The sequence below is a fragment of the Mustela nivalis genome, assembly GCF_964662115.1.
Source record: "Mustela nivalis genome assembly, chromosome: 3".
NCBI classification, from domain to species: domain Eukaryota; kingdom Metazoa; phylum Chordata; class Mammalia; order Carnivora; family Mustelidae; genus Mustela; species Mustela nivalis.
The window spans coordinates 179,481,194-179,505,031 of NC_139022.1; the positions used below are offsets into that span (position 1 = coordinate 179,481,194).

Here is a 23,838-nt window from a genome sequence, read left to right on the forward strand (position 1 = left end):
GGTGCCTGGGGCCAAGGTCAGGGCCCCCACAGGACGTGCCCCCCACGCAGCATGAGTCCCCAGCCTCGGACGCTGGCCGCCCGCGCGCGCTGACAGCCGCCTGAGGCTCAGGCAGTCATGACCCCATAAAGTTCCGCTGTCTCCCCTGCGCGGTGGCCACGCGCGCGTCCGAAGACTCTCGCGTCGCCGTGAGCTGAGCACGGAGTTCCGCACCGCACGGCTCGTGTGCGTGAATCCCGAGTGACCTGGCCTCATCTCCTCAGTGGGTTCATGAAGAAGCCTTAGGAAAAGAGCTTCCAAAAGAAGTTCACCGTCCAGCAAATACCCAGAAGGAAAAGTTCTAACGCTCTGAGCTGTGTCCCACCACACGGACTTGTCCCGATGTGTGAGAGCCTCATATACCGGCAGAGGCAGAGGGGGAGGCAGTTGGAGCCACGGCTGCCACCTTCCCTGTGGCTTTGTCTCCGCAAAGACCCAATACTCGGGCTTGAAGCCATACCTGCTGTGTCTTGTCATTTCCATAGAACATTTTCTTAAGAATTGTCTGCATCGGGGCGCCTGGGGGCTCCGTCTGGGAGGCGTCTGCCTGTGGTTCAGATCATGATTCCGGATCCTGGGATGGAGCCCCGCATCAGGTTCCCTGCTCGAAGGAGAGGCTGCTCCCTCTGCCTCTGCCTCTGCCACTGCCCTGCTCGCGCGCTCTCTTTCAAATAAATAAATAAAATCTTAAAAAGAAAGAATTGTCTGTCATAGACGTTCCACAGAAGCTTCGTTTTGAAGGGCTCCACAGGATTTCATGATTCCGTTTTCTGTTCCCTTCCTCGACCCTCCGTCCACCGGCTGCTTCCCCGTGCAGGACCTTTGCACAGGCTCTTCCCTCGGCGTCCATCCCTGAGTCATGTGAACTCCTGCTTGTTGTCCTGGCCTCACAGCAGTGACCTCCCCCTCAGGGAAGCCTACCCTGACCAGTCACACCTGTATCAGACCCTCCCTTCTGAGCGGGAGATTCTTACGGTTACTGAGGGAGAGAAGTCTGGAACAGCCTGAGGGCAGTGGGGGGAGGGGAAGGGCAGGGACGGGGGAGGGCAGGGACAGGGCTAGGAGAAGGCCAGTGTCCCCTAATCCCACGGGAGCTCTGCGTGAGAGCGGTACCCCAGAGGTGGCCCTGGCTAAGGCCCGGTGGCCAGGCCTTTGTATCCCAACACACTCAATCCTGGGCATCGCCAGAGATACGTGGTCCGCTCCGTGTGGCAGTGCACGTGGGCCGGACACGGGGGATCAGATGGACATAGCGCCACCTTTCACGAGCCCCGTGGACACCGAGGGACCCACGTCCGGCGTGGGCTCAGCTCTCTGTGCACGTGAGGAGGATGTTCCCAGCCGCTCGCGGCGAGCAGGGTCAGAGTAGCGCAGACCCGGAGGCAGGATGAGCCCCATGTACCGAGAGCCGGGCGGTCACACTCCGTCCCCCATCGGGCAGTGCTCGGAAACACATCCCCCCTGCCGTCACATTTTGGTCGTGAGCTTATCACCACTTTCTCGGTCCGCGCCGTCCTTGGTCTGGGACAGGGGGTCCCGGGAGTGAGGCAGGACTGGACGTGAGGCTGTAGTCTGTGAGGTGACCCCTCGGAGTCTAGGACCCCCACCGTTCTGAGCCTCCAGCTTCTCTGGAACCTGTGCCTCTGCACCCCGAGGGTGGTTCTGTCAACGAGAAGCGTATCGGGTCGCGGACGGCAGATCAGTGTCGAGGCTGTGCTGGGGTCCCCAGGGGGCGGGACAGAATCCTAGTCTGCTCCGCCTCTGCCAGTCATCCGGCTCCCACGACCAGCCTGAAGCCACCCCCCCACCGTCACCATCGGCGAGTAAAATGACCCTGTCCCACCAGCTCGGTGCCCAGCTGGTCTGGCCACAACCCTGACTCTCCCCCATGTGTGAATCCCTCCGGTCCTAAATCACCCAGACCCTGACCGTGTCCTTGGAGTGACCTCACCCTCATGAGACTTACTTCACTCACTCACAGGAAGTCCGGGCAAGGGCGGGCGCGGACGTGCGTAGCTCGTGGAAGCCGTGGGTTGGCTCACTGACGCTTCTCTTTTCCGCATGTGACGTGTCACGTAGACCAGCCCCTTAGGCCGCGCCCTGTGGGCCCCACGGAGCAAAGAGTGACAAGAGGGCAGGCGAGTTCTACTGAGGCAGGTGGAGTGTGTGGAAAACCACAGGCGAGCCGGGCATCCGGGGAAACCTGACGCGCTGCGTGCAGGGGAACACTCGAGAGACGTTTTCAGGAAGGATCTAAGTAAGAATCGACAGCCCGGTAAATATTAGCACAGTGTGTCACACCCCAAGCAGCCGGCTGCGGGCGGACTGGGTCCTGGCTCGGGCGGGGCAGCTGCCCAGTGGGGCCCCCACAGCACCTCACAGCCTCTTGGCCTCACAGGTCGGGAAGCCCCTGGACACAGGTCCACACAGGCATGGGGGACAGGGTGGTGCTGGGTGAGCTCTGGGTCTCGTCCCTGCCCGTGGTCCGAGAGCCTGCGCCACCCACCCTGCCTCCTCCAGTGCCATGCGAGCGGCCTGGAGAGACGCGCCGAGGGCAGAGGCACCTGGGGCAGGGCCTCGCTCTCCACACACGGTTGTGGGGGAGCACGCAGCCTGGAACGTGAAACTAAAATGAATCACTGCGAGCTCAAATAACACTAGTTTGAACAGAAGAGTCATTTCCCACCAATCTATACTACGGTCAGAATCTGCGTATGCCAAGACAGCAGGACCCAAGCGCCTCCAGGACAGGGCAAGAAAGGTGGGGACAGGCGCTAGCACCGGCCCTGGCCTCTGGGCTGGGCCGTCAACAAGCAGGTTAAAACCGCACGCGCGTCGGGGCCGCGGAGCCAAACTCGTCACCCCACAGACAGGGAAGCTGACAAGCCACGGCCCGCGCCTCCGTCAAGGACACAAAGTGACGCGGACCCCGGGCCCTACCAGCCCACCCTATGTCTGCACCCGGGTCTGCACCCGGATCCTGCTCGTCACCCGCTTCCGAACTCTGCCGCCCCTTCCCTACCCCATGCTGCGGAGCTCAGCCCGCTACAGCCCTGCTTACAGACATGCCCGGCAGAACCAGGCCGCGCAGCACTCGGCTGCCCTGGCGAGCTTCGGTGCCGTGTGGCCCTCGCCCGCGGGAGAGCCCCTGTCCTCACGGAAGCCCAGGCGGGCCACCCTCTGGTCGGGACCCCTGTTCCCCGCCACACAGCCACCGGCCAGACCTGCCCACACTGCGTCCCACTTACACAGCGGCGGGAGGGGCTCGTCAGGACACAGATGTGGGAGTGGGGACCCGCGCGTAGAAGGGAGGGGTCTCATTGCACGAGCCTCCAGACGCCCACATGTCCCAGGCCAGACGCATGGAACTCTGCAGACAGGCCCGGAGACACTGGCTGGAGGGAGCAAGCGGGGCCGCTGGGGTGGGAGACCACGGGGGCAGCGGCTGGAGAGAGGGGCCCGGACGGGGAGAGCCCTGGGACCCCAGCGGCGCGATCCCAGCCCCGCTTCTGCCGCCGGGGTCTGGGCCAAGCGCTACTTTGCGGAAAGTGCCTGAGGAGGAGGAGGAAGGGGTCCCTCTCTGCTTCTGCTCTGCTGACGCTCTGAGACAGAGACTTCAGTGCACTGACGTGAACAACAGGCCACCTTCAGAAGATCTCACCATGGCCGGCAAAACAGACGTCTAAAGGCGCACCGAAACGCCGTCCCCGGGGCCTGACTGCGAGTCCCCTGCCCTCGGCGGGAAAGGCTGCTCAGGGCTGGCTCCCTGAGGTGGAGGCTAATGGCTTCTGGGTTGCTCCCGGGACCTAAAATGTTCAAACTAGCCCCCTAGCTGCGCCCCCTCCCCGATCTGCCAGGGCGACCTATGACACTGTCACTACCAAGACTTGTCCCGTGGCCCCAGCCGTGTCATGTGGGTCCCGGGACAGCCTGTGTGCCCCTGCGAAGCAGGCAGGGTCCTCCTCCCCAGGCCGTACCTGTGACTTGGTACCTGCTGCCCATCTTGCCTGTCCTGGGTTGGGGGCTGGGGTCAGAGGTCACACTACTTAGGGGGGACCCCCACCCTCCCCACTGGGGGTGATCAGAGCAGCTCCAGGGCCCCGGCCTCGCAGAGGCTGTCCCTGGACACACTTTCCCTGGGGTGCTGGACATCAGGGATCCTTCCCCTTCCTTCTGGGGAACCATCCAAGCAGCGCGGGGTTCAAAGCCAAAAAAAGCCAGGACTGAGGACGAAACCCAGTGCCACAGGCGGCCTCGGAGGATGTCTCCTTGCTGGAACCACGCTCTCGGTTCCGAGTGTGTGGAGGAGGGGGCGTCCTCCAAGAGCGGAAGAGTGCCGACCGGCCCCCACGGCCCCTACCTCAAAGCCGGGTGCCGGGGTCCTGGAAGCCGGGAAGAGGTGGCTGTGAGGACGGCTGGGCTCCGGGTGCCAGAGGCGGTCGTGGGACGGGGTTCCCTCCAAGTTCACCCACTGAAGCAGAACCGGCCCTCGGCTCCGCCCCGCCCACCGGGATGGCCTTATTAAAGACCCTTCTCTGTCCGGGCGCCCGCCTGTGATTCATCACCCAGCCCGCGCGCAGGGACCCTTTCTGCTCAGAGCCCGTCGTCGCCGGAACAGAGGCTTCTTGTTGCCCTGAGCTCTCCGGCGCTGAGTGATCTCGATCCACAGACCGAAGACGCCGGGCCACCGTCCAGCAGGGACAGAGGGAGCTGTGTGTCGTGTGGGTCAACATCACAGCACAGCCACGGCGGGAAAGGGGGACAGCCGCTCATAAAACTCTGACTCGTGTGAATGGGGTTTCTTTTTCCAAAGTCGCCGAAACGTCGCTCCGTGCCGGAAGCCCGCGACCTGCCAGGGTCACGGCATTTAGATTGAAACTGAAATGATCACAGAATCAGAAGCGAGATAAACTGTTGTCTCTTTCCCTCCGCTAACGGAGCCAAGTGCAATGACAGATCAAATCCTTTCAAAACCGCATTTGGCTGAGGACGGCCTTTGCCAAGTGTCGGCCCGGAACGATCCCCCTGCTGACACCGTCAGCCCGTGGCAGAGCGTCTCCCACAGAGACCCGACGCTGCCAGGCGCCCGTTCTCTTCGGCTCTGCCCCGAACCCGGGGGCTCGCCCGCGGAGCTGCGTCTGGGCCAGATCCGTGGCAGTCCTGTGAGCAGTGAAACAACTTCCATTTAGAGTAACACTTCCAACCGCAGAAGTAAAATAAAACTGGAAAGCTGAAATTAAATGTGTAAAAACCCGTTTCCTTATCAAACAAAATAAAACTAAACTTACCGTTCGTGAGCAAGGCCTCGCGAACGTTCTCCTCACCACCAGCTCCTCACACCGGCGCCCCCAGCTCGCTTTCCCAAGCAGACCCTGCTCGGCCCCTCGGCCCCCGCCCGGCCACGGGGCCTTGTCCGCCAGCCCCGCCGAAACTGTCCGCTGAGCCGCCGTCTCTGCCCAGCAAAGCCGGTCCACCCCGCCGCCCCGGGTCTCCCGCTGGAGCATCTCGTGCTTCTAAAGCAAACCCGCATTCAACGGGGCTCTGGGGCTGTGTCTTGGCGCCACCGGCCGTGGGGCCTTTCGCTCCTGGTTACGAGTGTGACAACATTGGGAAGGCCACAGGTGACTGCGCAAACAGGCTATGCCTTCCCCCTTGATGGGCAGCTTCCGATGTGCTCAATTCCAACATGAAATTATCCCCCTGGGGGTCGCCTCTGCGTTTCCCAAGCTGCAGCCACACGAGCGTCTTCTCTCCGCGTGTTGCCATGCGGGGTGCGTCCTCTGGCCACGGCCTGTCCCGTCCTCTGCCCGTCATTTTGTTGTGCACTTTCCACAGGCTCTGCGAACCTCTTCACATCGTGACGTTCTTTGTAACTATCCTGTGCCACTAGTAGCTTGTACTCCCCGTGGTCTACGTAAGACGTCTACAGCGTGGTCTTGCTGACGCGCATCAGTATTTTTCTGTACAGCCTGTCTTTAGTGGGCTTCGTGGGAAATCTTTCTCTATCCCAAAGTCATTACGATAAACCCTATTTTTTTAGCTTGAAGATGACACTTTCTAGATCTAACCCCTCCTTCATTCGTGGGGTAAAATATTTGTAAGACGGTGCGACCAGCACCAAAGCTCTGTCCTCTCCCTAGACCGAGTCATTCATTTTTTAATTCTCTTACTCCCCAAATGCTGACTGAGCATCTCCGAGAGCTGCTGTGTGGTGCAGGAGCGCGGGCAAACGGGATAGATGAAGCCTGTCCCGGGGGCTGACCCCGCAGAGGAGGCTGGCAGCCGCACGGCATCACACGGCGGGGAGCCTATCTGGAAACCGGAGCCAGGAGCTGTCCCTTCCGGCCACAGCCCACCAGCAGCCTGCGGTGCGGCAGCGCGAGGTCTCCACACCAGCCACACTCAGCCCCGATTCGGAGTGGACGCTGCTGTGACTCAAAGCCATTTTCTCAAGGAAAAGCAAATTCCCGGGTTGTAGATGAGGCGTCTGTGCACGCGGAAGGGAGACAGGTCAGCAGGGACCTGCTTCTGGAGGTGTGATGGGGACGGGCAGCAGGACGGTGGCTTTGAGGACCCCCCAAGGATCCCGGCAGACTCTGCCCAGGCGTGGCCAGGTACAGGCGGACGCCCCCACGGTTTGCAGGGGGAGGGCCCGGTTCCGATCACTCACTGAGGGAAAGTGGGATGGGCCGGGGCCGGGGCCGCAAGTTACAGCCCCCAGTGCGAGGTCTCAGGCTAACTCGTGGAACCAGAGAAAAGGCCACTGGCAGGGCCAGCCCTGGTCCGGCCCCGGCTGAGCCAAGACAGGACGGGCCCCCCGTCTGCCCGTGTGCTCCTCGCAGGCTGGCCCTCGACCCTGCCCAGAGTGTCCTGACCCGGGTTCCCAAGGCGCCGTCGTCATCACCCCCACTACGCCCTCTCCCAGCGGCAAGCCGCCTCAGACCTTGGTGGAAAAGCCATCAGGGCGACCCCCCCAGCCCGTGGTGGAGGCAGGCTGGCCCCCCGGGGCGCCTTGTGCAGCCGTCAGGTCGGGAGAAACCGTGGGGGGACAATCAGGTAAGAACTTGCGACGTCGATCAAGCGATCATGTCTCCTCCTCCCAGAAACCGTCTTCACTGCTGAGCTGCAGTAGCAGTAGACACAAGGGTTCGGGGAATTGGGTCTCATAAGGAAGCCGCTGCACATGGCTCGGGGCTGGCGAGGGGGCGCAGCTGCGAAATGCGGCAGACAGACAGAGCTGGGCCAGCCTGTTGTCCGCAGGCTTCAGCGAGAGCTTCTCATCCTAAGGTGGAAGATGATTCTAAGAGGAGAGACTCCTGGACACACCTTTCGGGTAAGGCTGCCCGCTGAGGTCTGGCTGCATCCCTGCCTCTGACTGTGGACGGAGCGGATGATAGTCGGGTCAGCACACATGCTCCTCGGGGTCCCCGGCTGACCGGAGAAAGCCCTCCCGACCCCCAGGCAGCTGGCCCCTGAGGCCTGTCCCTGAAAACGGGGCCCACGACAAGCACACACCTGCCCCCCATCCGTGACATCGGAATTTACTCCACATCCTCGTCCCGGTTTCCCAGCAAGGGTTTCTACCCGGGAAGCCGCTTCCACACTTCCCGCCAGTCAAGCACAGAGTGTCTGCAGAAGTCACAGGGCCACCAGGTGTTCTCCTGTGCGTGTGCGGGGCCGCGGACCCCTCGTCACCGCCACCTCTAGGCAACCGAGCGTGACTCTTCACGAGCACTGCTTAAAGCCAGAGGAGCGTCTGCCAAGGGTCGCCGGGGCCCCTGCGGTCCACACCAGCACCTCACGCCCTGCCCAGGCCGGGGGTGCAGCCCAGCAACACTCACGTGGTCACTTTCTTCACGAGTCTCTCCTCTCTCACGAGTGACAGAGGAAGGAGACGGAGCCGCTCCCACAGACGCCGGCCGGAGGGCAGAGCTGGAGCCCAGGCTGAGCTGCCGCCCACGTCTGCTCCGCGAAGCCTCCCGCGGCTGAGGAACGCAGGAGTTCGCGCTTCCTGACGAAATGAAGTCTCACTCTGGGCACGTGAGACCGGCCGTGAAGACATTCTCTGCATCAGAGCGACAGCGGGATGAAGGGGCCGGGCCGGTCCGAGTGGGGTGGGCGAGCACCCACGGAAGCCTCGGCCACGGACCCGGAGAGTCTCCAGACCAAACAGAGGCCGCGGGACCCACCAAAGGGAAGGAGGAGGCCGCACTGTCGCCACAGCACACGAGAAACACCAGAGGCCTGTGCTCTGCGGAGGGGAAGGGGCCCCGGCTTCCTGTGCACTCCCCGACAGCTGTGCCCCGACAGCCTCCGGCAGCCCGGCTCAGCGAGGACCCGACAGCGGGGTGCCGTTCCCGGGGACCCTCGAGAGGGCTTGTCTCATTAACCCCTTTCTATAGACGACAAAGCCCCGGCTGAGAAGGGGAAAGAACTTGTCCCGAGTTCTTGTCAGTGAATGAGGGCGACTGACCCCGCCAACACTCAGGCAGGCCTCGCCCGCACCGTCGGCGCACCTACACGGCTAAGTCGCCCACGGCGCACGCATGCCAGCCGTGTGCCCGGAGAGACGGGTGTGTGTGTTGCGCAGCACCACACTCCCGAGTCTCGGGGAGCACGGAGGACCCGCCGTCCCACCACCTGTGCGCACTCAGACGGGGGTGAGCTGCCCAGCACAGGGTTCTCGTGCTCTTCCTCAGGGGTCAGACGTGTCCACACCTGGACTTGTGGAGCTGTGGTCTTGTAGTGGGACACACAGGTCGGCAGTGCCCTTCCCCCCAGAACCGAGTCGGCCTCTGGACCCACCGCCGGCTTTCCACAAAACCCCATCTGCAATCCAGGATCTGGTTCTCGGAGCAGCGAGACGGATTCCCTAACCTTCCTAAAAGAATCCACACTCTATGTTTACCCAGTGTTGTCAGACTTTGAGGGACTGGGGGTGGGGAAGGCGCACCTGCCCACCACCATGCCCCCTGCGGCAGGAAGGCTGCAGGTTCCAGAGCTGAACGCCCCATGCCCTTGCGAACACAGCCGGCGCTCAGTGGCCTCACCCGGTGCCAGACCTGCGCTGGGCACTCCACCTGTGTTCACTCTCCCAACCCTAAGGAAAACCTCCCATAAGGGTCAAGCTTTGCCCCACAGGCTGTGTCCCTATAAACAGCCAAGGGGGGAAACGGGAGGCCGAGGACAGCGGAGCCCCTCCCAGGGTCACGGCGGAACCCACGCCCGTGGCTCTGGTCCACTGCCTTCTTGTGTCATGGGATGTAACCTACGTGCTGGGGAAACCGTGACCTGCGTCAGCCCATCCCAGACCCCAGCCGCAAGGACGGTGCGGGCTACAAGTAGCTGAAGTGGGACACAGTTGCCAGGTCAGAGGGGACTGGCCCAGCGGAGCAGCACGTCAGCAAAACCTTGATTTCTGGCTCGAAGGATGCCCCTGCACAAGGAATTGGGCTCGTTCTGGGTGATCGGTGGGGAGAACCCTAAAAAGACACAGTGAGCGAAATACACACCGTTTCAGTTGTAACTACACAAACACACCCAGGGTCGAGGACCGCACACCCCGTACGACCTTCCGGACACAAATCCCAGCCCCCACTCCGTGCTCTATGGGACACGCCCTCGCCACGGAGGCTTCAAAGTCAAGTAGCTCATAAAAGGCCCCGGATCCAGTACGCGTTCCTGGCCTCATCGACTCAAGGTTGAAAATACGTACAAGGGTCCTCTTACGACCGCTGCCCTGAAGTGAGGAAGCCAGATAAGGGATCTCCAGCGTCTGTTATGAGAGGCCAAGAGCCCTCGCCCCAAACAGCTTCCCTGTTGGCTAAAGCGAGAACGTCGGGTGCACAGCAGAGCGGCCCCGGGTCCCGGCCCCGGAGCTGGCGTCTGTGCACGCGGGCGTGGTGGGAAGAGGGGCGGATGCACCTGCAGCCACAGGTCCGCGTGCGTGGGTCCAGGTGCAATGCCGGGACGGGTCCACGGGCAGGCGCAGGTCTGCCCATGCCATCCACGCCTGCTGCGCCACTCACCTCGGAGGCCGAATGAGACATGGGAACCCACCCGGCCGTGTGAGAGGCTCTGCCCAGGAGCCTGCGGCCAGCAGGACAGGGAGGGGCCGGGGAGGGGAGAGGGAGGGAAGGGGCGGCGAGCATCCTCGTCCGACCGGCCCGTCTCCACGCGAGGCACCACGTCCTGCTAACCCGCTGGCTGCGGCTCTGGGTTCGGGGGACACGCCCCCGCTGCAGGGGGACGTTGTCATCTCTAGGGAATCAATTTCCTCCCAGGCCTCTTCCCAGACCTCCCGCCCTCCTGCCCCGGGACCCTCCGGGTCCTCCCACAGGACCTGTTTGGCTCCGCCTGCAGCTCTCCGGACCGACGCGGCCCCATGGCTGTAGCCAGCTGCCAGGCCGGCCGGGGAAGGCTGTCTTCACCCCACGGGGTCACGTGCTTCCCCACAGACGAGGACGTGGCAGTGCAGGCTCACAGGCCCGGCCGGGCTGCCCTCAGGGTGACTCTCCCCTTTGGGGACTTGGCCTCCACCTCGCTAACCAAGATCTCTGTCTTCGCACGCGGCGGATGGAACGTGGCACAGCACTTCGCAAAGCCAGAGTCACGGTGAGCAGCTGTCCTTCGTCAAAGACCCCTCCTTTGAGAATAACTGTTTTCATACTTGTGGGATGTTTGACATTTCAGGAAGCACAAGCACACGGAAACATTTGTTCTGCAAACCGAAGGTGTGAAGAAAGACGTGTTCAAGCGCGAAAAACTGCTCCTATGCCTCTGAACTGCCAAACTCGCTGAGATGTTGACGAAGGCCACAGACAGGTCGTCATTCCGGATCACGGTTTATACTGAGGACCCCGTCTTCCACGGCAAGGGAAGCGGGGCGGAGAACACAGTTACGGGCGGCACCTGAGACCCGAGGCGCTGGGCGGACGGGCTTTCCCACATGCAGACCCCGAGGCCGGACGCCCCGATAGTTGAAATCTACACACGGGCTACAACATGCCGCCCAGTATTTCGAGCCTTATCTGACGTCAAGCGTCCGCACATGGGAAGTGGTTTTACTGGAGCCCGGAGCAGCACAAACACGACCTCTCTGGGGACGGCAGCCTGCAGAAACGGCAGAGCCCGAGGCAGCATCCACCCGAAGTCCGGACCGGAGAGCAGAAGGAAAGGCCCCGGGACATGAGGCCGTCAGTGGCCTGGTGATGAGCTGAGTGGGTCGGTGGGTTTCTTGTGCCTCAATTTCCCAATCTGTAAAATGGCCCCAATTCTCTCACAGAAGGTGTCTTGGAAACGGTTCTGTTCCAAACAGGTTAAACGTCAGGTCAAATGCACATGGAATGCACTGGCGCCCTGAGAGCCATACACACCCCAGGGGAGAGGGTAACAGGACCCCTGGGTCTTACCAGCCTGACTTTTGGCTCATACGTAAAGACAGTGAGGAGGCAGGAATGCAAGTGTCCAGGCAGAAGGAACAGCAGGTGGTAGAGACCTGAGGCCCCTGCCCACGGGGTTGGGACGCCACCGGCAAGCTAAAGGAGTGAGAATGGAGGCCTCCAGCTTTCTCCCCAACGGGGACATGCTGCCAGCAAGCCAGGAGTCTGCCGGCCTGCGGGAGGGTCTGAGCTTTGACTCCTGGGACCTGCTGACCCTGGAGGCATGGCCGTTCCCAGAGCTGGCTGACTCACCTCCCCCGCTCCGCACAGACCAGCCCAGCCAGAGACCACTCCCACCCCTCCCCTCCGTGGCCACCCCATGGCAGGTGCCAGACAACTGGGTACAGCCCCACAGCCCGTCAGCCACTAAAGTACTCACACTAGCCATCTCTAAGCTTGGTTCCCCCGCTTCCGCAGCCCCCCCTGTGGAAACCACAGCAAAGGGTCTTGCCACATTTTCTACCCGCTCCTGTGACTTCCTGACAGACCTGGTGCTTCCCAACCCCCGTGGCACATATGCTCCCTGGTCCCAGGAAACTGTGAGCAAAATTTCATCCTTTGTGCCTTGTGCACATCTGTGCGTCTCAGCACCGCGCGCTAAAAGAAATCCCAGGTGCCTTCCGACGCATTCCTGTGAATGTACACTCGCGTGCTCCAGAACAAAACCCCCCGGGGTTTTTTGCAGTTAGACCAGTGTGGGGCCGGGGGGACCAGCAGACCAGTGGAAGGAAACAGAGCGTCCAGAAAAGCTTCATCAATCCTTGTGCTTGTGCCTGAGGGAGCCACCGTGGGGAGGCAAGCTGCTGGGTGGCGTCGAGAACACGGGGTCCCAGTGCAGAGGAGAAAAATGCATCAATGGATTAAAAACACCACGAAAGGCAGAATGAAAAGTATCAGAAGAAAACGGAGAACTCTTCTTCTCGGAGAATCTGTACAGAACTCTAAAACTCAACAAACAGACCAAAACACACAGCCCCACACCAGCAAGCAGCACCCTCCTGTGTTGTCAGTCCCCCTGGAGAACGGGACGCTCCATCTTCCTAAGACAGAGGCAAAGCAAGAAGAAGGAGCCACAGGGACAGGGCTAGGACCTGAGCCCGGCCACCTGCTCCGTGCGCCAGGGTCTGTATTCCAGAAGATTCCCAGAGAACCTCCGGGGATTTGCCTTAGACGTTCAAGGTCCCCGCTGGTAGTTTCTTCAAAACAAGAAAGACAATTTCTCACAACCCCTTGCCCAATACCAACTTCTCCTAGTCAAGTTTCCAGAGCACTCTTATGACTTCTAGAAAATTCCATCACAGGATTGAAATTGAAGAAAAGAAAGTATAAAGCAGTGCAAGCCAGCCAGCTTTCCTGGACTCACCCTTCTGGGCCCTGCACTCCTCACCCCGGCCTCCTGGCTGCTTTCTGCCTTTGTCAACCTTTCAGCCTTCTCCAGGGCTCTGCTTGTTGAGAAGGATTTGAGAACCCGGTCCTTGCTGGCCATCCTTCTCGGCTCTCACTCTGAGTAGCTCTTTATCCTGTCCCAGCAGCTCCCAGCTACGTTCTCGTGCCTGTGATCAGAGCAATTGTCAGCTGAATGCTCAGAGATCCACCGTGTGTTGATGGCCACTGGGCGATGGAGACAGTCCCCGCCACAGTCCACCAGCAAGTAAGACCCACTGCAGTCCCAAGGGCCATCTTGTCATCACACAGCAGAGAAGGTAAGAAGTACTGTGTTAGTTGCCTTTTACGGATTTGACAACTGAGCCTCAGAGGAGAGGTCACCTGCCCTGGTCCGGCGTGAGGCTTAGAAAGGGCGCTGGGATGTAGCCTTGCTCTTTCCCTGTCTGTATGGACAAGGCTGTGTCAGAGGACCTGGACCACTGCAAACCCACGGGACTCTCTTCTGGTTCCCCAGTTTTTCTCTGTCCATCAAAATGCAGAAGGGCCCTCAGCAAGGTGACACTTCACCATATCAGCGGGCAAGGGGATCAGCCAGGTTATCAGAGGCTCAGGCAGGGACACGGCTGGGGACCCTCACAAGGCACAGAGGTCCTAAGACCCCAGGCAGTCCCGCAGCAGGGGCCCCAGAGCAATGCAAGAAGTGTTCCGACTACTTCCTCATGATTTCAGCTGTTGGGTCGTGTCCAAGTTGTTCTTCCTCACCCATGCCCCCCCATGCCCACGGCCTGTCTGGGGCTCCACCCCCTTCCGGCCAGGGACTCAGGGAGAGGCAGGCACAGAAATTTAGCTGCTCTCACTACACTGCAGTTTGTAGTAAATGTTTGAAATTGATTAAAAAAATTTTTTTTAATATTTTATGTATTTATTTGACAGAGAGAGATCACAAGTAGGCAGAGAGACAGGCAGAGAGAGGAGGAAGCAGGCTCCCCGCTGAGCAGAGAGCCGGATGCGGGGCTCGATTCCAGGACCCTGAGATCATGACCTGAGCGGAAAGCAGAGGTTTTAACCCACTGAGCCACCCAGGAGCCCCTGAAATTGATAAATTTTGATGAACTATTTCACTTTTGCCCTAGTTAGTAATACTGTGCCACAAATTAGAGACCCCCACGTGTCTCCCTTCCTGCAAGTGGTTCCGTGAACTAGAGTAATGAGGCCACGAGAAAGAATCATTTGATTCACACCCACTGACAACCCTGGGTCCCAGTCAGCAAACGCGTCTGTGCACCCCCTTCCGCGTGGGCCGGAGACGGGCGGTCGCTGCGTGGGGAAGAGGCTGCGCTCAGGGCCTCCTGGGACGGCCCGCCGCCAGCGCTGGCCCAGACTGGACCCGGGAGGCGCACCGGGAGAACCTGCTTCCCCCAAGGCGGACTTCGAGGACGGGCGAGGAGGAAAGGCAGCCCGAGGCGGGACTGGGTCCGTCCCTAGCGGAGCCTCGACAGGGTGCGCGCTGGCCTCGCGCAGGTGCAGCCTGGCTCGCCGCGGCGCCCGCGCTCGGGCAGGGGGGCGCCTGGTGCGGAGCTGCCCTGCGCCGCTGGAGAGAGCGACTGGCCGGGCCTCTCCGCGCGGGGGACAGGCCCGGACCGAGGGTCCCCGCGGTCCGGCCGCTACGCGAGGCGCCGCCACGGGCCCAGGCGCCGCTCGGGACCCCGGATCCCGGGACCCCCCCGCCTCCCCTGCGCGCCCCCAAGCCGCTGAGGGCTGGCGCCGGGCGGGGCGGGGCGGCCTCGCGGGCCCTGGGGCGGGGCTCTCGGGACGCACCGCCCCCGCCCGCCCAGGCCTCGCCCCGCCGGCGCCCCCCGCCCCTCGCGTCACGCCGCCCGACCGCCTGCGCCTGCGCGCCCGCCCCGGCCGCCGCGCATCCTCGGCCCGCGCCCCGCGCCCGCTCCGCTGCGGCTCCGCACCGGCTCCGCGCCCCGCGCCCGGCTCCCTGCGGCGGGCGGCGGCCATGAGGCTGCGGGCGCGCGGTCCCCGGGCCGCCCCCGGCTCCAGCACCGCCTCCAGCGTGGGGGCCGGCGACGTGCGGCGGCTGGCGCCCCCGGGGCGGAACCCCTTCGTGCACGAGCTGCGCCTCAGCGCCCTGCGGAAGGCCCAGGTGGGTGCGCGCCCCGGGCCGGGCCCGGCCCCGCCGCCCCCCGCGACCTGCGACCCCCCCACAGCCCCGCGGCGGGCGGCCTCACCCCCATCCGGGGCCCGCGCCCTGGCGCCCGGCCCCACACCCCCTTTCCCGGATCCCCGGGTCGCCGCACCCGCGGTCCCCGGGCCCCGCGTCCGGTCCGGCCGCGCGCAGGCCCCTGGAGGGAACCGCGCGGCTGTCCTGGATGTGACTTGGTCACTTGATGAGCCTCGTGTGGGGACCTCGTCGGTCCTTTGAGTGCGGGCCGGAGCCCGCGGTGCGAGCCGGCCGGCGGGAGCGACAGGATTTCCGCCTCGGCGCCTGCAAGTGGTGCGAGTGCCGGGGGCGCTGCTCTGGGGGCTCGGCCGTGACGGTTTTGTGCGTCCCCGGTTCCCGCGAGCGAGCAGCGGGGTCCGCTTTTCAGCGCTTGCGATGCGCGGAGCCCTCTGGTCCCGCTGAGAGGTGGATGCCTGCTGCAAGCGGCGGGGCCCGCACGTCCCTGTCCTCGCCGGCTTCTATGGGGGACCCGTTCCGCGACTCGGTGGGGTCATACCCGGACCTGGTGGGAAGCAATCCCAGACCTGGTGAGGTCATTCCTGACCTGGTGAGGTCATTCCCTGACCCGGTGGGGTCATTCCCTGACCTGGTGGGGTCATTCCCCCCGCAGGGCTGGGCTTCCCTGGGTACATTCCTGCTCTCTGGTTGTGCAGTTGATTTCTGTAGGATTGGGCATGACAGGGCATTTCTTTTAACTCCAAAATCGTAATGGAACCAGGCACAAGTGTAGGATTTTAACAGTTGTGCAGTTGGTGGAGAGTGTATTTCCAGCTGAGACCGAACATTTTGGGGTGACATTGGGATTCTTCTTTAATGCATGAAGTTAGTCTTTGGAAATAATATTGAAGTGGAAAGTTCTTGAAGTTTGATGTTGTTGTCCTGGGTTGCACGCTCTTCTTGAAGCCTCCTCTAGGTGGGCTTGATTATCATCGTGGGAGAGGAAACTGTAGGCACTAGACTGAGGACAGGGGAGAGAGGGGAGGTTGGCATCCCTTCTAGTGACATGAAGTAAGGTTGTACCAGTCAGCTCCTGGGCCTTGTCCCCTGTGTCTGTGTATCTGGAGACAGACACCATCATCTGCCTGCCCCTGGGGTCTGCCGGCAACCCGCCTTCTGTGTCCTTTTGCTTACAGACTTGAACTCATCACCTTCCAGCTGCTGTACCCCGCTGTGAGGGGGTTAGAGCACAGCCACTTCCTCAGGGCTCCTGAATGGTGCCCCCACCAGACCCTACCCCATCACTCCTATGGTCCACAGGCCTTCTTCCACCCACTGTTCTGAACCTTCGGAGGGTGATCCTGGGAATGAGCCCTGACTCCAGGTGGCTTCCAAGGTCCCGCTTCATCTGTGTCTTCCTGACTTTGCCTGCTCTCTCCTGGCCATTCTGCCTGGGCCGGCCGAGGGATGGCCTCTCTGCTCAGGTGATGGCACCTGCAGGAGGAAGCCCCCTCCTCCCTGGAGGTCCCTGGAGGGCCGCCTCTGTGTCCCTGTCACACTTGCAGCCCCCTTCCTCAGTAGTGTGGAGGGACAGGGGCCGGACAGTGTCCTGCCACAACCTGGTGCTTTTTGTCCGAGTGGGGTGTGCTGTAGAGGCTCTCTAGTCAATGAGTAAACACGCAGAAAGGACGGACGGACGTCCCAGCAGAGCTTGAATTCCCCGGTACCCTCCGGGCGGGGGACACAGGGCTGTAAACTGGGGGTTTGGAGCATCTCCTGACGGGGGAGTGTGGTTTTAGATGTTGGCGGGCAGCTTCTGGAAGATGTTCAGAAAGGAACGGGTGGGTGGAACGCCCTAGCCCCCCAGGAAGGGGAGGATACTTTGCACACACCTTGTTGCGATGTTGCAGAGGCGGCGTCCCTGCTCTTCAGGATAACTGGTGTTTCCTGTGTGCGTCACGGAGCTGCGGTTACTGCTCCGGTCAGCGGCCCGTGGTCCGGGGCACAGAGTCTGTGACTCCTAAGCTCCAGGTTCTGTCCTACAGAGACGATTTGGTTTTTGCAAGCAGAGTTGTGCGAGCTTTTCTCCTTTAAGTAATACAGTGGGCCAAGGTTTCCACGGGGGGGATCTGGCCTGTCCAAGCAAAGAAAGTCGGACTCCCTAAATCAGTCAGTAAACGAGCCCAGCCATGGCAGACACCCAAGGGCGCTCGGGAACCCACTGGCATTCCGAGTCAGGATAAGCCTGGGAGGAAGCCTGTGTGCACCTGTTAGGCTTGCTGCTGGGGATGGGCCGCCACTGTCTGCGGATCAACGGGCAGTCCGCCTGTCATTTAACTGCCGATTTAGTGAGGAGCTTAACCACCTCTTCAGACAGGAAATAACTTGTCAAGATAGAAAAGCTAAACCACGTCATATGGAGTCAGCTGGCGATTTGCGGTGGGGGGGTCATACAGGGGTTTCTATTGCCAGGGTTCGGGGGGGGGGGGTGCGCCTCTGTTGGAGCCCTCGGGCGTGAGTGCATCCCGCCTCCAGCCCCAATGCTTCCCCATCTCTGAACTCCCACAGACGACTCACTTCCCGGAAGGCAGTCTGGCTTCCTGTTCACCCTGGAAGTGAGTCTGTGGGGGGGCGCTGCCGCGTGCTCCCCTTTCCACGTTAAACCCACAGAGAGGGTTACCGTGAAGGTCAGATGCAGGGATGGACTCCAGCCCAGCAGCCGTGTGGGGTGGCCTGTCGCAGTGTAAGTCCCCAGAACCAGCCCAGCAGCCGTGTGGGGTGGCCTGTCGCAGTGTAAGTCCCCAGAACCAGCCCAGCAGCCGTGTGGGGTGGCCTGTCGCAGTGTAAGTCCCCAGAACCAGCCCAGCAGCCGTGTGGGGTGGCCTGTCGCAGTGTAAGTCCCCAGAACCAGATGATCGTTTTCTCTGAGCTCCTGGCCAGATGTCTGAGTTGTGGTTAAAGGGAAGAAAGCAGGCTCACCCTAGAGCCTGAGTCAGGCGTGGCCCTTCTGGGTCAGGGAGTCTTGGGCACCCAGCCCAGCCCTCCTGCTGCCCCTCGTGTCCGTGCGTGGTGACGGCTCTTCACCCACCCCAGCGGTCTGCCGAGGGGCGTGGAGGGAGGGGCGCGTGGGGACTTGATGTGACTCGGAGCCGGTGCTCTGAAGGGGCTGGTGGTCACAGAAACCGGGGCGGCGGGGCACAGGGACGGAGGGCTTCCCGGAGTACGTGTGTCCCAGGGGAGGACAGGGAGGGCTGCCTGCAGCAGGGCCCGTGCCAGGCCTCTGGCCCCCGTCACCTTTGACAACCTGGAGGCCTGACAGTATCCCTCTGTCGTGTGTCTGTAGCCCACTGGCACGTCGGGGCATTTCTCCCATGTCCTTGCCTCTGGTCACTCAGTGCAGCCCTGGAGACAGGCGGGTGCGGGGTCGTGTGTCACATCCCTGAGTCCCAGGTAAGGAGACTTAGACCCAGGGACTCTGCGGGCTTCGACCCCAGGCAGGTTCAGGGCAGGAGCCTCCTGTCGTCCAGGTCTGCTGTTCTCGAAGGGTCACACGTGGCGCTAACCGTGGCCAAGTTGGCGGATGGGGTGGGGGTTGAGGAGACTTGACTTTTCAGGATCTTCTCTTTGGTCCTGGAATACCGGTGCTTGACACGTGTGTCTCTAGACAGGTCTTGTGTACATGTACGCACACGCAACTGTAGACACACACTCATCTTTAACATTTTAAAAATTTATTAGTACTGAGTAAAGCACGGTCAGTCTTATCTCTCATTTTAGAAAATCAGGATTTTGCCCCTGAAAGTGGCCGCTGAGGCATCCTGGTGCGGGAGGAGGGCACTTGCCCTGCTCTTGCCCCCACGGGCATCTGAGCACCAGAGGGCACGCCAGACGCTGGAGAAGGTCCGAGGAGGGGCTCCGGGCTCCTCTGCTCCTGGGAGTCTGAGCGAAACTCCCACGAATCGTGTTTCGCTAAGCCTCCCCCCGTGCCGGAGACCGTGTCTTGCCAACCACTTTGCCCCCGGGGCCTTCACCCAGCACAGCCAGGACATGATGCCATGGTCCCCAGAGCTCACCCCTCGCCCGGCCCTCCTGCGTTTGCCGTGATGTGTCTGGGTGACCTTAACCTCTTCTGAGCTTGCGCTTCTCCCGTTTCTAGTGTTCCTTAAACCCGGAGTGAGGTTATGAGTTATTGTGAAAATGCGCCCAGAGGAAAGCGCGTGTCTAGATGGGGTCGCCGTGCTGACCTCAAGCCCGGCCGCCAAGCAGCCCTTCAAGCCACACTTTGCGGTATCATGACTAATTGGCATGTTCCAGCCTCACGAGCGGAGGTGTCTCCAAGCTTGTTCAACGCTGTCCCTAAGCATGCACATGCCCGCGGCTCCCAACGTCTCAGGCACGACGCCAACTCCGTTCTCATGCATTCGCAGGCCCAGAGGCTCCGCAGATGGCCCTGCCCGAGCCCTTGACATGCTCCCAGCCCGTGGGCGGGACCTGCCACAGGAGCCCAGGGACGGCCCATAAGTCATGTGTCCATCTGAGAGCCAGAGGACTGACTTATTTTCTCTAAAAAGCTACTTGCTGGCTGAATTTTTTTTTTAAAAAAACATCTTTCACAATTTTGATATTCCAAACCCCTAGGCTGGGGTGTAGAGCTGGCTCTCACAGGGTCGCTGAGGTCTGGAGGGTGGGGACCGGTGTGGGCACCCAGTGGGGCCCTCTGCTCCATGCATAGCACCCCCAGCGGTGAGCCTGAGGCCCCAGACAGCCAGGAATCCCAGGCCAAGGGGCTGGTTTGGACCAGGCCCAACAGCCGAGGAGAACCTCCTCTCTGTAGCAGTAGGTCTTTTCACTGGTAGGAAAGAGTCATCAGTCACTTCTGTCCGGTGGGACTCATTAGCTCCATATCCTCGTGGGGGCCCCCGGGCCGCTGGAGCTCCGCACGCCCCAAGCCAGAGCCCAACTTACCCTCGAGCACTCGGGGCCATTCGGGCCCTCTCCCCTAACCAGGTGCACTGGCCGGCAGCCGCCGCCCGCACGCTCCCCTCCACCGAGTGCCCCTGTCGCACCGAGGAGCACTCGGAGCAGTCTGCTCCCACGTTCGCCCGTGTCTTCGGAAGAGTGACCACCCTGGTGGGGACTGATGAGCCAGGTTCCTCCCACAGGCTGGCTGTCAGGCCCATTCTCCCCTACAGATGTTACTGATGGGCCAGGAGTTCCCTGCCGCCGGCAGGACAGCCAGGACACTCCGGGGAGCTCGCAGCAGCCGCGGAAGTACAGAATGTGCCCTTGGGTCTCCTTACAGCCGGGAGCTAGGGGCTCTCTACGGTTGGGGGGCAGGCCTGGATGTTCCTAGGAGCGTCCCACAGAGGGGCCCAGAGCCAGCACTCAGGTAGCGCCTGTGGTTGGGAGGGAGGCTGAGCCGGGATGCCCTGGGCGTGCTCTGTCGGAGAGCTGAGCGGGCAGGAGGTGCCCAGCGGAGCGTCGGCAGCCCGTCAGGACAGCCCCGGACTGCGGCTGGAGGGGCCCCCTTGGCAAGGGCCTCAAGGTGTGCTGTGTCCTGGGCCTGCAGGTGCTCTGCCAGGACCTGCCGAGCGAAGGTGAGCAGCCGCAGACGCCACGGCCTGGGATTCCAGGATGCTTTTCAGGCCGTGCCAAAGGCGCTGGAGATAAGGGACTTCCTCAGGCCGCACAGCCTGGCCCCGTGTCTGCCGGCCCGAGGCGGAGGGGACCGAGTCCTTGGTGGGGTCCCTCGTCTCCTCCATCCCGGCCCCAGCCCACCAGGCATCCCCCTTCCCTGCCCCTGCTGACTGTCCTCGTGGACTGCGTGTGAGGCCAGCGCAGGTGGACCGCTGCCCGCTCCCCTGCAGCCCGCTCCAGGCCGGGAACTCCCCGAGCTGGGGGGGGGGGTGCTCGCTTTCTCGGGACTGGGAGCCCACAGCCCCGGGCAGGGACTGCTCTCTCCTGGACCACAGCCAGGGGCTCCTAGCAGCGGGTGAGACGCACAGACTGTGAGTAAACAGATGAGCTCACGGCCCCCTGGAGCTCTCCTGGGCGCAGGAATTGGGGGGGGGGGTCCCTCCAGGCGCCAGGTACCACCTGCCTGTTCTGACCCTGTATGTGGCTTCTGGGCGTCATCTGCTCGGGGACCAGCACAGGTGCTGCTCTGCGCGTGGTCTGTGCGCCTGTCCCTCACGGCTCCCCCTTCCTCGTTTCTCGTTCCCTTCGGGGAGGGGTGTTCTCGAGAAAAAAGCCAGTGCCCCTGGGCTGGCCCCCCTGCCCCTGCCGTCCACCAGCTGTCACCCGCCGCCCCAGAGTGCCCCTCCAGTGTGCTCAGAGCCCGAGCTGCTCAGCCTGTCTGTGGGACTCCACGGCAGGGGCCGGGGGGGGGGCCTGTGCCTGGAAAGCCCCAAGCAGCTGTTTTTGCCGGGTGTCCTGGCCCCCCAGGTGAGAGGCCTGTAGGAGCGCGTCAGGGGCCGCCGCGCCCCTGCGGTCCCCAGGTGGGGATTTGGAGCCCGCTCCTGGGCCGGACCCGAGCCTCACCTCTGGAGTGGAGCAGTCGGCCCCGGACTTGGGCTCTTGGCGCGTCTCTGCTTCTGTCCCGTCCGCTCTTCTCGGCGACTGCCAGAGAGGCGGGTCCACCGTGTGCTGAGCTCTCGGGTGAGGCCGGTGACGGAGGGGCCTCGGGCCTGCGCTTGGGTTTCCTGTGGGATTTCACATCCGGGCGGCAGCTCAGAATGGCAGAGACCACAGGGTCTCCGCTGAAGGGTCCTGAGAACCCTGTAGGAAACGAGGGGGGAGGCGGGGCGAGGGGAGCCCAGAGGCTGGCGGCGGGGGAGGGCGCGTGCTCCGGGGGCCCTGCTTCTGCTCAGTGCTTGCAGGGTCAGGATCGTTCTCAGCTCCCTGCAGGAGAGGAGCCGGCCCCCAGCTCTGCCCCCGGCCAGCTGGCTGCTGGGCCCGCCGTCCCGCCCATGGGGCTCCAGGCCAGGCAGCGCTGCAGGCCTCCGCGGGTCCCTGGGAGCAGCGCTGGCTGGTGACCCGCACTCGGCACGTGTTCACTGACCCAGTGAACTTGTCTCCTCTCCTACGCGTTTCCTCCCGCGGCTGACAGCCCTGCGTGCGCGCCCCGGGCCATCCGCCATGCGGCACCGGGCAGAGAGCCCAAAAGCCTCCTGCGGCGAGGGCGGGGTGTCGTGTCCAGAGCGCAAGGGCTCTCCGTGCTCTGAGGGGGCAGGGTCGTCCGCGGAACACATGTCGTGCCCCACCCCTCCCCCGCGCCAGCCGTGGGCTCCAAGGGCTGAGCTCCTGCAGGGGAGGCCCCGGCGGCTGTGGTGGTAGCCGTGGTGACCGTGAGGAGGGCAGCAGGCACCGGGAGTCCTCCCCTCGGCCCCCAAGCCGGTCCGCTCCAGTGCTCCCTTGTCCGCCCAGCAGTGACGCGGCGCCCGGCAGGGCACCCACTTCCCTGGGCCTTCTGAGCACCTTCCCGCTGCCTCCCACCCTGTGCCTTCCTGCCTTGGGGCCCAGCCTCAGCTGGTCAGCCCCTCCGGTGCTTCTTCCTGGAAACCCTGAGGCTGACTATGTGGCAGGTGTCTCCCGATGTCCCCAAGGCCGCACCGCCGTGGCCCGCATGCCACGGCTCCTTAGCTTGTATGCTGACGCCCTTCTGCATGGACCGAGCGCCCTGTGCAGCCCGCTCAGCCCCCAAGCCCGGAGATCTCGGCTGCGTTCGCCTGGGGGCCGTGAGCTGCCCTCCGTGCTGACCGCTGACCGTGTGGCTGTAACCCTGTGGCTGTGGGTCCCGCTGCTCCTGTGCCAGGGTCTGTGAGACCCTCGGCGCTGGGGGACAGAGCTGGCCTTGGGCCCGAGACTACAGAAGGCTCTGACCTCCACCGCACTGGGCCCTCGGACGCTGGCGCGGAGGCAGGAGTGGAAGGACTGTGCGGTGTCCGGAGGGCTCCTAGGGCGGCGCCCTTGGTTGTAGGGTGTGTGTGGAGGGTCGCCCCAGAGCAGGGTGGTTCCACTCCGGTGCGGAGCTGCAGGGGCTCCTGTGGCTTCGCGCCGGCCTCGCCATCAGCCCTGACAGGGACAGGAGACACGCCTGTCCTGGGGCGTGGCCGTGCTAGGGCCGGCCATAGGTTCGCACGTGCACAGTGAGTTCCCGGGAGGCCCTCTCCTGCGCGAAGCTCCAGGCTGGCCGTGTGCGCCCGGACGGGGTCCTAAGGCTCCGACGTGGAGAAGCCTGCGTGCTGTGGACGGAGGCGCTGCTTCGAGATTGGAGGAGAAAAGAGCTGTTCTAGCAACACTCTGGGGACTTCTGGATCTCAGTGGGAGAGCTGCGAAGAGCTCGTACGCAGCCGTGAGTGTGGCCCTGGCAGGAGATGGTCTTCAGCCACGCAGGTGGACTCACAGCGTCCAGGACCAGGGGCAGGAAGACCAACATTCACATGTCCGCGAGAGGAAGGCCAGGGAGTCCAGACTTGAGCCGGACACAGGATTAAAGAGTGACGGGTCACACCGCCGAAGGCCGGCTGCTCCAGAAACAAGAGGCCCCGCAGACGGGCCAGCTCCTGGCAGCTGTCCCCACCTCCCCACGCCACCCACACCGCGGGGCTCGGCCTCGCCCTGCGCGCCGTCTCTCTGTAGAAAGGAGCCTTTCCAGCCAGCAGCCGCGTGTGACAAGAGGGTGACGCTCGCGGCCGCCATGGGGAACGCCTCTCTCTGTCTTTCCTTTCCGACTCAGAGACGGTTTGCGTCCCAACATGTTCAGAAAAGGTGTTTTGCTGCTGGAGGGGAGCCGTGGGGGTCCCA

At 62.8% G+C, this 23,838-nt stretch overlaps 1 protein-coding gene and 1 long non-coding RNA gene across 4 annotated transcripts in view; one reads left to right on the forward strand and one right to left on the reverse strand.

Moving 5' to 3' along the window:
* Nucleotides 1–11,867, reverse strand: part of LOC309861558 — a 68,836-nt gene extending 56,969 nt beyond the window's left edge. For both annotated transcript variants that reach the window (XR_014310017.1, XR_014310018.1), the window contains exon 1: nucleotides 2,006–11,867. This is a non-coding gene — a long non-coding RNA (uncharacterized lncRNA). The remainder of the gene's footprint in view (nucleotides 1–2,005) is intronic.
* A 99-nt stretch (nucleotides 11,868–11,966) lies between these two features.
* LPCAT1 (lysophosphatidylcholine acyltransferase 1) overlaps nucleotides 11,967–23,838 on the forward strand; it is a 45,535-nt gene continuing 33,663 nt past the window's right edge. The window contains exon 1 of one of the 2 annotated variants that reach the window (XM_082724567.1): nucleotides 11,967–13,183. Coding sequence is in view for 1 of the 2 variants with exons in the window: in XM_082724566.1 (XP_082580692.1) it covers nucleotides 14,872–15,018 (147 nt within the window). In the remaining variant the exon portion in view is untranslated. Of the gene's footprint in view, nucleotides 13,184–14,744; nucleotides 15,019–23,838 lie in introns of those variants that run through there. The other variant, XM_082724566.1, reaches the window with a different exon arrangement.